The sequence below is a fragment of the Solanum stenotomum genome, chromosome 8, assembly GCF_019186545.1.
Source record: "Solanum stenotomum isolate F172 chromosome 8, ASM1918654v1, whole genome shotgun sequence".
Taxonomy (NCBI): Eukaryota; Viridiplantae; Streptophyta; class Magnoliopsida; order Solanales; family Solanaceae; genus Solanum; species Solanum stenotomum.
The window spans coordinates 59312120-59326213 of NC_064289.1; the positions used below are offsets into that span (position 1 = coordinate 59312120).

Consider the following 14094-nt stretch of genomic DNA (forward strand, 5'->3'; position numbering starts at 1 on the left):
TGATTACCAATTCAGAAAATATATGGCATAGTAAATTATATTGCTTAATCAAGCGACGATTTGAATAATATGTTTTGCACAAAATAATATTACAGACTCTTTTGTCTTGAACATCAAAAAAATAAATCATGACAATTATTTAACTCTTAAGAAGCCCAATAATTTTGGAAATAGTTACTCAGAAGCATATATCTACATCACAAGAGAAATTATTAACAAAAACAAATGTATTTAGACTACATCGTGTTAACTTGATATATTGGAAAATTACATATTAATGTATATATTAAGTAAAAAAATTATTATTATACCATCAAAATTATTTTCCTCAAGTACTCGTGGTTATGGAATATACCTTCTTAGGATAGAAGAATTTACTTCATCAGAATAGTGGTACCTTATATTCCGCTGAACTTCGAATTTACTCAATGACACCAAATCACATGAATTTTTTTAAAATTCAAGAAGAAGAAGAGTAGAAGATTAGAAAAAATTGTGGTTGAAAAATGAGAGGAAGCCCCTCTATTTATAGTCAACAAAGAGTAGTATGAAAAATGTTTTTTGTGTCTTATCTGAAAAGTCATGACCTTTTCGAGAAGTCACAACCCTTTGAAAAAGTCACAACTTATTGAAAAAGTCCCAACTCTTTGGAAAAGTCACAACTTATCGAAAAATCACAACCCTTTGGAAAAAGTAACAACTTATCGGAAAAGTCACAAATCTTTGGAAAAGTCACAACTCATCGAAAAATCACAACCCTTTGAAAAAAGTCACAACTTATCGAAAAGGTCACAACTCATCGAAAAAGTCACAATCTAAGTTAAGGATATTATAGTAATTTAACATTCAAGTTAGGAGTTCATGCTTTTAAGGTAATATAGATATATGAGCTTCCAATATATATAATCTAGATGTTCAAAGCTTTAACTATGAAGAAATCACCGGCTTTAGGTCCCAAACAAAGCATTTTCGTACAATAATATCTAATGTCAACATAATATTAAAATAAATTATCATAATGAACAAACCGTTACAGTAGAATTCATTCAAGGATTTGAAATATCAAATCTGATTAAAAAAAAAAAAGGAAATAACAAATATAGGAATAATGTAATTTCATAGAACATGAAAATGATCATGGTTATCAATAAAGTTGCTTAAAGTCCAACTTGTTCTTTTAAAGATTGATTTCAACCTCGATCCCTTCTTTCATTGTAAACTCCATTAGAAGATCTAACAATTTGTACACATTTCCTTTCTGTAAACAACAAACGAATATAAAGAGAATAAGTGATCAGTGTTATGAACTGAAGCTAAAAGTGATATTAATACTAAAGGATAAAAACAATAGAAATATAGACAAAGTTTTTTTTTATTTCTTCCAAAGTGTACCTAAGTCTCTTCAAAGTGTATTGTTGTGTCAAATACCACAATTTATAGGACATCATTGAGTAAAATCAAAAGGTATCATAATCATGCCATTAATTTCTTAAGAGTGTAGGAAGATTAATGTTGAGATAGTGGAGGTGTGGTATTAATACACAGTATGATAAAAATTACACCTAAAACTGATCAGATAGAGAAACGAAAAGTTTCTCTAATAGCTTTTTCGTAACTTTATAATTAATTATTTTTACAACTCTTCATTCTCCTACTTTATTTCAACAATAAGTGAATCAACTTAGCAATTTAGGCATATTAAATATTTAATTAATTAGATATTTTATAATATTTTAATTTAGTATAGGGATAAAATGGTAATTCAACTTTGCAACTTGAGGCTTCCCACTTTTAATATATATATATATAAAATATAAAATATATATGATGATATATGATACATGATATGATTATTATTATTATATATAAGATGATATATGATGATATATGATTTGATAAACTCATATGAAAGAAGAAATAATGGAGTTCTAACCAAATGAAGAGGTGAAACTGCAAGTAGCCAAGTAAGCTATCTGCAAAAAGTAGAGCTGCAACAAACAAACCAAGACATATTAGGCAAATATCTCTCTGGTTTTGCCTGTAGAATTCAGCTGTGGGCAATCGACTTACAGGGAGAAGGTATAGTAACTCCTCGTCCTCTAATCAACAATCCATGTGAAGCATATTTATTGGTTACATTATACTTCTGCACTTTCCTTGAAGTAAAACTCCCAACATCTTTCCTTCTGTGTCAAAACCAACAAGTTATCTCAGTTTCTTATGTACCTGAGAAAAAGGTAATCTGGTCTAAGAGTAGGACCCCTGAGGAAACTTATTTAACACAGATACGGATGCTCATNAACACATTTAAATTCACCACGGTAAGAATGCTACATATAAAAGTGCAAATGCCCTTCAATTTTGCGATTTAGAACTTATATACTCCTTATTAAAAAAAATAGCACATACATACCATCACCGTCTAACAAATAGAGAATATTTTATTAATACCATCTTTGATTCAAAAGGACTATGCAGTTCAAACACAATCTATTCAAAAGTTCTGCTCTTATTTATTGTAAACTTTTCATTTAGGGTCTTTCCACTTGTCAAAATCACTATTCAAGAGCCTTGATTTTCAAGTCAAACGAAAATATAATAATACAATAAATATAACAAATATTATTACTTTATTTTTCAAAAGAAACATATTGGATAGTAATATTATATTATATGAAACTCAAGGAATATATTTACAACAAAATGGACAAGAAAATAACCAGATACTTGCTTTTATGATAATTTTACTCATTTATTTTTTTATCTTTGCTTGCTAGTCTACCAAGAACTCTCAAAACCATATATTATGAAGCTTTTCTTGTACAAAAATTCCTTCACTTGAATCATGTTTTTCTCCTTTCGCCCGAACCTGAAAGGGAACAAAGGATCATAGTGTGGATCGCCAACATTCATTGGAAGTTGATCGACTCTCTTGAACCAAGCACGCCCGAGTTAAACAGTTAATCCATAGTCACCAAAACATCAGCAATACCTTTGGCCTTCAGTTCCTGGAAGCCAAGTAGCCACAACTGCATCCATTTTCTCCATATATCAATTTCTACATTAAAAAAGATATATAATGATGTGAAATACGTACCACTAAACAAAATAATTAGAAACTATTTTTAGTGGCTTTCAATAAAGAATATGAAAAAAACTGTATCATAATAATTGAGACTATTTAGGCTTTATTGCGGGTTTCAGTTATTACTATGTTATGTGGGTTTTATTTCAATGAACATATACTTTATGAGATTTTTTTAAAATCCGTTTAACTAATTGATTATGTAGAGGAAATGAAGGAAAAATACAAAAAATTGACAAAATAGATAAATATTAATACTGACCATAGAGAGGTGTCACATCACTTTTTCTATTTTCAACTTTATTATTTTATATATATAGGAAGATGTACAAAACGAAAAATTCATGAATTTAGTCTAACAATATAAAATTAATACAAAGAATACACATTCAAGAGACTTTATGGTGGTCGATTCATGTACTAATATGATGATTTACTATTTACTATGTAATTTATTAAATAATTTATAACATTTATATTTAATGTAAGGGTAAAATCATAATCTAAGCATCCCTAAAATTCTTCCCACATTTAGTATAATATGATGATGATGATGATATGATATGATAAACTCCCATTAAAGAAGAAATAGTGGAGTTCTAACCAAATGAAGAGGTGAAACTGCAAAGTAGCCAAGTAACCTATCTGCAAAAAGTAGAGCTGCAACAAAACCAAAGACATATTAGGCAAATATGTCTCTTGTTTTGCTAATAGAATTCAGCTGTGGGCAATCGACTTACAGGGAGAAGGTATAGTAACTCCTCGTCCTCTAATCAACAATCCATGTGAAGCATATTTATTGGTTACATTATACTTCTGCACTTTCCTTGAAGTAAAACTCCCAACATCTTTCCTTCTGTGTCAAAACCAACAAGTTATCTCAGTTTCTTATGTACCTGAGAAAAAGGTAATCTGGTCTAAGAGTAGGACCCCTGAGGAAACTTATTTAACACAGATACGGATGCTCATCTTACCAAGTCAGCAGGACAAGTAACGGGCAACTGAATGATGTGAATTTCTGACAGCCCAGTGTATGAAGCATCCCATGTTCACACAGGGTCCGGAGAAGGACCACTCTGCAAGGGGTGTGTTGTAGGCAGCCTGCCCTGATGCTTATCAGTGGTTGATTCCTAGGCTTGAACCCAGTTCATGTCACATAGAGACAACTTTACCGTTATTCCAAGACTCCCCTCTGCTAAAATATCTTACAAACAGTAAAATTCAGGTATTACTGTGGAGGTGTACAGGAGCATTGATAAGATAAACTTTGGGAGATGATATAGCAAAATCCATCCGCAACTCCAACCAAGAGATCCTCTTTTTTACTTGCTCAACTGACAGTAATGGAGAGTGGGTACAAAACTATGTTCCAAAAAGTGGACAATTTCAACAACAGCTTGCACTCTAATGGCTGATAGCTTCCATGGCGACCCGCACAAGACGCAATAATCCATCCACATCCTGGAAGTTGAAATCAAGGGCCTTCTTAACAGATAATGCCCCTTCTTTACATTGTGAATCTCCCGGCCCTGGATAAACAGCTGCAAAAGCAACACGTGATTTCCTGGAGGCCTCCATAGCAAAATTAACAGCCTGTGCCTGTAAATAACAAAACTATATGTTAGAAAATTGAAACAACATTGCATAGTCAAACTATCAAAAATTCAGAACCTAGAACCTGAGTTCTTAACGGATATTTATGGAAAAAGGTTTTGACAAGTAAGCCTTTTTTCATGTCCTTTACCCAAATAAAATGGTAGATAACAATTAAGGGGACAGGAAAACAAAGTTCAATCCCTTGGAAGAAAGATGATGAAGCCTAATGAATGTTGGTTCAAACAGCTAATTTTGCCTTACCGTTCTTTAGGCAATTATTCTATCTAATCACAGTGTTAGTTATCACAAAATATTTCTTTAATTGAGGTGTTGGTTCATCATTAAAATGATAAGATATGTCTACTTACCAAGTTGATTAGCTGCGTGAAGCTAGAACCATTTCCTGCTGAGATAACATGAGTTCCCGCTACTTGAGGAGAACCAACAACTTTTGCCGATGCAGCCATGTCTACTATTGTTGGATTGTTCAAATTGTCAACATCAGAGATAGAAGAGAAAGGAGACTCACCTATTATATAATAATGAGTCTGGTAAGAGTAATAACGAAAAAAATAAAAACGGGGCAGCCCGGTGCACAAGGCCCCCGCTATGCGTGGGGTCCAGGGAAGGGCCGGACTACAAGAGTCTATTGAACGCGGCCTTACCCTGCATTTCTGCAAGAGGCTGTTCCACAGCTCGAACCCGTGACCTCCTAGTCACATGGAAACAACTTTACCAATTACGCAAACGGTCCCCTTCGGTAAGAGTAATAACCATTAAGAAGAAAAGTCCAATGCAGCTCATCCTCATAAGAGAAATATGGTTGTAACACATTCTAACTAGTTTAACTATTTCCAGTACTCATATTTTATACTAATGCTTTCTTCCCTGAGAAATTCTGTTCATCAACAGTGGATATCACTAATTTTGACATATGCCGTACTTCCCCGACTAGTAGGACAGAAGTGTAAATATGCATTAGCCAATACGTACACGTGATGATTATGGAGTAAAACAAGAAATCATTTGACATGTTCATTGAGTAACCATCGAAGAGCAGATTAGTAATATCAAAAGTTAAAGTAGTGGCCTAAAGAAGCACCAAGATATGAAATGTAGATTTCCCAGACATCTCAATCCAGATTACCTGGAGGAAAAATTTGTAGAGCTGTTTGTAACTCATTTCTGTATCTGTTTGCATCGGACTGTGAAGAATAAATTACTCGCATGTATGCAACCTCCATGCATTTATAGGCAAGTGCGGCAGCTGCCATGTCTCTCAATTTCTCATATTCATGACCACAAAACCTATGCACATAAGAAGGACTAACAATCAACATACATCCTTGTTGACATTTCAGATGGTAGGTCAAGTTTTTCATTAAATTGGAACAACTGATATCGAAAATACAACAAACTATATATGATTATCCATAAGTAGCATAAATTCCACATGTTTGAAAAGTACTACCCAATTTGCTCTTCCAATTGAGTACAAAAGCACCATAAACCTTGGCCTCACAGACATCTCTTCAAAAAGTGGAAGTTGAAAAGCACTAATCATATTCAGAAGAATAGATTAGGTCACAAAGAGCCGAGTATCTGTAGGAATAGCCTCTCTACCTCCAAGGTGGGGTAAGGTTTGTGTACCCCACTTTGTGGGATTACACAAGGTATGTTGTTGTTGTAGATTAGGTCACAAAGTTTTTCATAATACATGACACCAGTGAAAGAAATTGCATCCAAAAATTATATGAGGTATAACTGAATATAAACTGAAACACACAACTTTGGATTAGATTTTTTCATAGCACTAAAATTGTACTGTTATATCTGGCTGCTAAAGTTGCTGTCAACAAGAGAAGAATATGCTAACAAGTTCAACACTTATAAAGTAGCTAATACAGTACAATCAAAAACATATCAACCAAATTTTACAGCTAGTGTGGCTTCAAGAAAATCCAAATCTTCAATTATTCTTAGATCCTTCATAAATGTAAAGAATGGGAAAACATAGTGTCAAGGAAAATTCTGTAATTTTGAAACTTCATTCTTATAAGTCAAATAAAGACTCAAAATTATACACCCTCTATTTCAATTAGTTTGTCTCATTTTAACTTGGCACGGAGTTTAAGAAATAAAGAAGACTTTTGAATCTAAAGATGTGCAGAATGTACCAAAATGTCATTTAATCATGTGGTCTTAAACATGCCATGTGGAAAGTTGAAATCAAAGAGTTGCCGAAAAAAGAAAAGAGACCTCTTTTTAAACGGACTAAAAAGGAAAGTAGGACAAACAAATTGAAATGGAGGGAGTAAAAGAATGCTATTTAGGGGAAAGGTCTGAGTTAGGGGCATTATTTGCTATTTCAACAGCATGCCATTTGCTAAGAGTTGCTGAGACACTTCATACTTGGCCAGACTGGGTCTTTAATGGGAGATTTACATGAACGACTCCATTGAGTATGCTGCAGACGTGTCTCAGACCCTAAGAACTTAGGCATGTAGGAATAATAAATACTCTACAATCTTTTCTAACACAATACATTCATGCTTGCAACCGTTTTTTGCATGTCATCTCAATGAATGAATGTTCAAATTAAGAGGGAACTCACTGGCAGAGTTTTGCAGTGCTGCTATAGATGCTCCTTGACTGGTTCTGTTCACCATGCTTGGAGCTGTCTAATTCTAGTAAGGAGGCGCCATGGAGAAACTTTAATGCCGCTTGGAAATAGATACCCGTACTTTCGCTTGATCCAGAATTCTGAAACAAATAGCCAAAGTTATGCCAACATAAATAAATAAATGAAACAAATAATAAAGTATATCCACCATATTTTGTCCCCTCCTTTCTTTGGACGTAAGTGTAAATTCTTTTAACCTTGAGACGATCTGCCAGGTGTTTAAGGTTTGTGGCTTCTTTTATGGCATTTGTAGCAGCTTGACTTGATGAATCCTTCCGAACAGGACTAGGAACATCTTGATCCCTGACCTTATTAGCAGTATTATTAGGTAGATTTCCATGGTGGCTTTTAGCTTTTTTACCCTGTCTTGAAGCATTTGACCTTTCCCTTTCAAAAGCATTGCCATTTTCCCTTTCAGATCCAGGAACTGGCTCTTTAAATACAGCTGTCTCATTCTGATCTCTTGTTGAAGGAGACTTGGAAGAGACGTTAATCTGCTCACTTTTGTTGGAAACGACCTTAGATGATCTCTGATCAGCTCGATCAGGTAGTGTAGCCTGCCTTTTATCCAGGCGGGCCACATCATCCGATCGAACTTCTGCATTATCACGATGAACAAATCTTGATTCATTATCTCCTTTAACATTTTTTTCCAATAATTTTCCAGAAGGATCCTTCTTAGAACTCTTTTTTAATCTATCTGAACCAACAACAGATTTCTCCTGAGACTTATTTTTTCCTGGAGCCGTCTTCTCTTCATCAAATGGCATTTGATCTGAAGATAAATTTAAGATATCAGTATCTTTGGTCTTACGTTGGTCAGAATCAGATTTTGGAGCCCGATTCTTCTCTTTACGCCGTGACGAGGAACCTCTTTTCCTATTTGACACAGACCCACTATTCTGAAACTGATGGTCATTTTTTCTCTCCTTATCAGAGCCTTGATCTGAGTTTCCAGTCTTGCAAGCATATTGACTAGCTTGACGTAACGGATCTGCACTTACATCGGTATCCTGTTGAGTTGCATAACCAGAAACCGTGGTCTTTGCTTTGACTTTTGTACCTGATTCACGATGGACATCTTTCTCCTCTAAATCAGCTTCAGATAATAGATCATAACTCTTGCCATTGCAGGCATTATCCTTCTTAGCCATACTGGATTCATTGGAGAACCCATCATTTTCACCATCAGAAGACCTCTTGGGACTAGAAGTGGGAAAGGCTGAAGAGGGAGCAACAGAAGGTCGTGAATTGCATAGATCCTTTTGTGAAGAATCTGCAACTTTAACACTCTGCAAAGATAGAGTACTATCCAGATCTTGCCCAGCCTGCTGTTCCTTTTTAACTTGACCTGTTCCAACACTACCTTTGCTTGCACTAGTGTCCTTCCGGTCAGACAAGGAGACCCTTGCTACCTTTTCCTTCCTGGAGATGTCATCACATATTTTTTCCATAGAATCTTGGGGATTACATCTCAAGGAATCTCGAAGTTCTCTCCCTTTTCTCTTAATCAGAGAATCATTATTGTCACACTTCCCCTTATGCGTTGACACCTCTGAAATATGGGCTTCTGGGTTCTTTGCTGAAACCAAGTCTTTCTTTGAATCATCCTCTGAGTCCCTGTTCTTACATTTATCTCGAATCATCCCTGGCACGTTACTGCTTGACCTCCATCCAGGCTTTTCAACAACAGGGCAGAAGGTCTGGTTCTCGTCATCATGTGCATCTTCTCGCATAATTTTTTTGGAAGATACATCTGATTCCACCTCACTTATGTTCCTCGTATTTGCATCCTTCGTACCTGTCAAACATCCCATACAGAAAATAAAGATAAATACCAGAATTTCACGATTGCAGCAAGTTCAAAATGTGACTACTAAAGATGAATACCTCCATCAGAGTGGTTGTCATGAGAAATATTCTTCTCTTTGTTTTTATGTCTCCTCTTCTCTACAACTAAGCTATTTGGAACACCGGAGTGTTGGTTGCAATTTTTATCCACTGAACGAGAAGTACCACTTGAGGTTCTACAATTCGGGTTCTCCTGATGGTTCATCATAACGTAGTTGGAAGATTGTGAGCCGTCTAATTTGGTTCCACTTGACGAACCTTTTGATCCATATCTTTTCTTCCCACTGGAATCGATACCTAGTACACTATGATCCCAGTTGTCTTGGCTGGCATGCAAAGCATCAAGGGAAGTTGGTTCATTTGAAGCCAATATCGGATACTCCCCGGATGAACATGGCTTCTCAGTTTTTCCAACATTAACTCTTTCCTTTATCAAGCAGTTATGTTCAACCAAACTTTTATTACCGACAGCATCAGAAACCTTCAGCATTTCTGGTGAACGACTTTCCTGTGAACCAGCTTTATAGGATGAGCATTCCGTTGCCCTATCCCTAACGGCTGTTCTTGGACTGTCACTTATTCTGCCAGCATCTTTTAGAGGATCAGCAACATTATGATTTGGATTAGATAATAGAGGGAGCTTTAATGCCTCAGAAACAAGTTCTTCACAGGTGATAACATTTACATCAACCTCCTTTGATTGCACTGCGCTACCATTTTGATTGTCATTGCCATAGCCAGTTCCTAAAACATCTTTATTGTAAGATTTCCATTTCCTAGCTTCCGAAGATTTCCTATTTGCATAATGAGCTCCATTTACTAAGGCAACAGAAGTTTCTAGGCTTTCCTGGATCATACATTCAGATTCACATTCCCCCCGTAGCTTTCCTTTTTCAGTCAAGCAAAGCAGATCATCCGAAAGCGGAGATAACAATAGTCCATCATGCATTGGATATGAGGTCATAATCTGCCTCAACACATGGACGAAAAAAATGCAGAACCCAAGGTCAAGTTGACGAAGAGATGTAAAGAAAAAATTTATGCTTTTAGGAGAGGGTGAGAGCATTCACCTGAAGTATACTTGTCGGAGATTCATATCGGGAATCCTTAAGGTCATGGGATATGCCTTCACTGCTTATCGGGCTATCATCCAGCGATGATGATGGAGATACATCAAGGCCAAGGCCGCTGTAGATTTCAGCTTTCTTTTGGGTTGACAATTTTTTAACACCAACTCTCGCATGCAACTTGGGAGCTTTCTTGCCTGAGAGATTTGTTGGCTTCTTGACTAGTTCACTTCTTGAAGTGGAGTCTTCATCTTGCGTAGGTTGCAGAGCTGAATTTGTTTTCCCATTAGCTGCTGGAGCCTTCAGTGCAGGTACTATTGTTGACGAATAGGCAGAAGATGCTAGGGGCCTTCCTGATAGAGAAGCAGATGAGGAGGCTGATGAGGGTCGACAACCACCCTGCATAACAAGATGATGCATATTGCTTAGTCAAAGTAGAAATATGTGAGGAAAGCAATTGTACTGGTTAATAAAACACAACTTCATTAGAAGGTAGTTGAAGTATGTGACTATCTCATCTAAAAGCCTAATCAATAATTCGATCCCAGGACCTCTATCTGACCTCTATCTGCTTTGATACTATGCGGAACAGTGGAAGTGTGTGACAATCACATTTAAAAGCTTACGTTATTATAGAGAGCACAATTTTATTTACTTATTTATATTCTCAACAGTAGCTACCTCTGGGCGCAAATTGCTCGGTGATATTGATATGTTATTGTTGTAGGCATCTAGTGGAGTCTTTGTACAAGTCCAAGAAGGTGATCGCTGGTATGTAGGTAAAAATGAACCGTATCCACCAAATTTTGACCCTGCAACACATACAAATCGAAAGTCATTAATTCGAGGCACGCCACCGCGAACTTCTGATTCTAAGGATATGCCATTGTAATACCCAAGTTCTCAGATGAAACTCCATCCTCAAAATCCTTTTGAAAATGTCCCAAAACATCTTGGAGTTTCTCATCCTTGAAAGAATAAGAACAGCTATGTGAGAAGCTGGAAAGTGCATAATACAATTGTATGAAACGGGCTGTTGCAACAGCAAGTTCTTTTATCAGTTTCAACTTTCAACATGACAGCCAGTTGAAAATAAAAGTGAGAAAGCTAAGATGGCGCAAGAATTATATGCAGAATGATACTTCTTTGGTAAGGTAAATCACAAAATTGATATTAAAAGCATAAACATGGCGATGAAAAAGTTTATAGCTTGATTGAGGCTTGAGTAAATATTAGGCAAAGCATAAAAATCAAGACAAAGCAAATTAAAATATAAACTAAACAAATTACGATTTATTATGGTACAAGCAAGAAGCAACATAGGCACCCGAGTCTACTGTTAAATGAGCAAAGGATTCATGAAAAGTATCACGAGGCGGACTCATCAAGTTCAGGACACAGGGAAAGTTAATGATTGATTATAAGAAGTTGAAGTTCAAATCTTAGTTCAATGCTAGAAAATGTAACACTAACCAACACTTATAGTCTAGTGTTACTGCTTAAAGTCTATCACACAATCCGTATGGGTCCAATTCCGACTTCTACCCTTGCCTGGTTCCCCATGTTAAGCGAAGCCAGGATTTGAAGCTTATGATTTCGGGGTTCTAGTTCTTTTAAGTTACTGGATTCCAAATTAATAATTTGCACATATTCACTTAACTTTTTGGAGACAAGTATAGGATTTGGACCAAAGCTACTGGATTTGACCGAAACAACAAGCTATATTCAAGCTCCGATGCAGCCTATTTAATCTACTACTACTACTGCAACAACAACTACGCCTTAATGAATCCTCAGTTCCTCACTAACCCTGTCACTCCATGTAAGGTCATCTCGGACAACTATTACACAAGTATTAGAAGTTCTCTCTACAATATCTACTGGCATATATCCCTATGTAACATTGATTAATAAAAATGTAAGCTTGGAAAGTGAACAAGAAAAGGAAGGACAAAAAACATGCAATATAGGAGAGTGCAATATCATGGTCAACAAGCTATACTCTAGCTTCGCCGCAACCTATATATTTTCCACTACTGTTACTGCAGCAACAACTACAACTTACTGAATCCTCACTAACCCTGTCACTCCATTTAAGCTCATCACAGACAATAATTACACAAGTATTAGAAGTTCTCTCTACATTTTCTACCTACATATATCCCTATGTAACACTGATTAATAAAAATGTAATCTTGGAAAGTAAACAAGAAAAAGGAAGTTAAAAAACATACAATATATGAGAGTGCAATATCAGGGTCAACAGTTGAATCATCACAAGTCTCTCCTTCTTCAAATTTATTCTTATTCATCTCTGTTCTAACACCAAATTCTTAAATTAACCCCTTTCTTCCATCCCACTCCCTACAGAAATCATTCAACAAAAGCTGGAATTTCAAGAATTTTCAAACCCTCAATCCCCTTTACTTCAACCACACCAAATTACAACATGGTACAACAAAACCCCAGAAAAATTTGCTTCAGAACCAAATCAAAATCCTAGAAAATATGGAATTTCAAGAACACTTTCAAAACTCTCAAAGCCCCTTACTTCAACTACAAAAAATAAAATATTCACCAAATTACAACATGAAACAACAAAAACCCATAAATAATAAAACAGAAACTTGCTCCAGAACCAAATCAAAATCGTATAAAAATGGAATTTCAAGAATATTCTCAAACCCCCAAATCCCTAAATTCAACTCCAACATAAAATTAAAAAATAAAAATTCCTTCACCCAATTACAACCTAGCAAAAACCCAGAAAACCCCCAAAAAATTCTGCTCAACCAATCAAAAAAAGTAGAAAAAATAACAATCTTTTACCAACAAAGTTGACCTTTTTAAACAATAAAACAAATTCACCAAAAAAAAAAATCAGTATATGAAAAAAAAAAAAACAGTATATGAAAAGCTCAAAGTATCTCAATTTCTAATATATATTGGATCAAATTAGTGCGATCTCAGTTTAGCTCAAAAATGATGAGAGAGAGATAAATGAAAGAGAGAGAAAAAGCCTCCTTTTACTTCTTTTCTTTTTTTCTCATTTTGTATGGTTAACTGTTTTTTTCTAAATAAAGAAAAAGAACTGTTTTTTTTTTCTTAAACTGTAAAGTATAGTTTTTTTGTAATATAATTTTATTTTTGTTTATACCTAAACTGTAAAAAGTTGGTCGTTTACTACTTCTCAAACTGTTGAACTTTTCCTTTCATTTTTGGCATGTGTAAATTTAAATGTACATTACAAATTTACAATAACTAAGATATGTTTCTTAATTTAAATATGAAATGACTGAGACCGTTTATTTTTTTAATATCTAAAAGTACATAATTTATTTTATGTTTAGACATAATAAATATGTGATTCAAATTTAAAAAGTAATTTAACATTAGAAAAATATACAAATTCAATAAAAGCATTATTTTTGATAAAAGAAAAATGACACTGTTATATTTGTAAGTGATGGTGGAGATGGTTTGTAGTGATGATGGTTGGTGTTGTAATCACTGAAGCGATGGTGGAAATTGATATTGATGGTAGTGATTGTGATAATGGAGTTGATTGAAGTTAGTAATTCGTGGTGGTGTAATGGTGGCTGAAAATTGTGTGATGATTGATATTGGTGTTGGTGGTGGTTGACGGCAGTGCTAGTTGTGATAGTGGAGGTGATTAATATTTGATGGTAAGGATTGATCACAGTGATGGCGTGACTGATAGTGGTGGCAGAGAGGCGTTTATGATAACAACGACATGACAGTGGATAGAATTATAATAACAACGGCGATAAATACAATAGCAACTAATAGTA

At 35.1% G+C, this 14094-nt stretch overlaps 1 protein-coding gene across 8 annotated transcripts; it reads right to left on the reverse strand.

Moving 5' to 3' along the window:
* Nucleotides 1-1098: 1098 nt before the first annotated feature.
* Nucleotides 1099-13313, reverse strand: LOC125872061 (cysteine-tryptophan domain-containing zinc finger protein 7-like). 8 transcript variants are annotated; one of them, XM_049552736.1, is made up of 13 exons: nt 12517-13313; nt 11178-11250; nt 10964-11094; nt 10286-10681; nt 9255-10182; nt 7562-9165; nt 7296-7444; nt 5829-5989; nt 5050-5150; nt 4060-4684; nt 2071-2186; nt 1934-1988; nt 1099-1258 (listed from the first exon to the last, which is right to left on the reverse strand). In XM_049552736.1, the coding sequence occupies exons 1-10, from the start codon at nt 12592-12594 to the stop codon at nt 4490-4492; spliced, it is 3816 nt and encodes a 1271-aa protein (XP_049408693.1). In that variant the 5' UTR covers nt 12595-13313; the 3' UTR covers nt 1099-1258; nt 1934-1988; nt 2071-2186; nt 4060-4489. The 8 variants fall into 8 exon arrangements, with proteins under 8 accessions (XP_049408693.1, XP_049408692.1, XP_049408685.1 ...); XM_049552735.1 differs by having other exon boundaries at nt 5050-5153; nt 12517-13312; XM_049552728.1 differs by having other exon boundaries at nt 5050-5210; nt 12517-13312.
* Between the last annotated feature and the right edge of the window lie 781 nt (nt 13314-14094).

What these genes read in the sequence shown, in the direction of transcription:
- LOC125872061 (XM_049552728.1), bottom strand. Translation starts at nt 12,594, where the DNA reads ATGAATAAGAATAAATTTGAAGAAGGAGAGACTTGTGATGATTCAACT. An exon ending in CGAGCAATTTGCGCCCAGAG is followed by an intron (nt 10,682 to 10,963) that starts GTAGCTACTGTT and finishes CTTGTTATGCAG; the next exon opens with GGTGGTTGTCGACCCTCATC. An exon ending in ACCTGGCAGATCGTCTCAAG is followed by an intron (nt 7,445 to 7,561) that starts GTTAAAAGAATT and finishes TATTTGTTTCAG; the next exon opens with AATTCTGGATCAAGCGAAAG.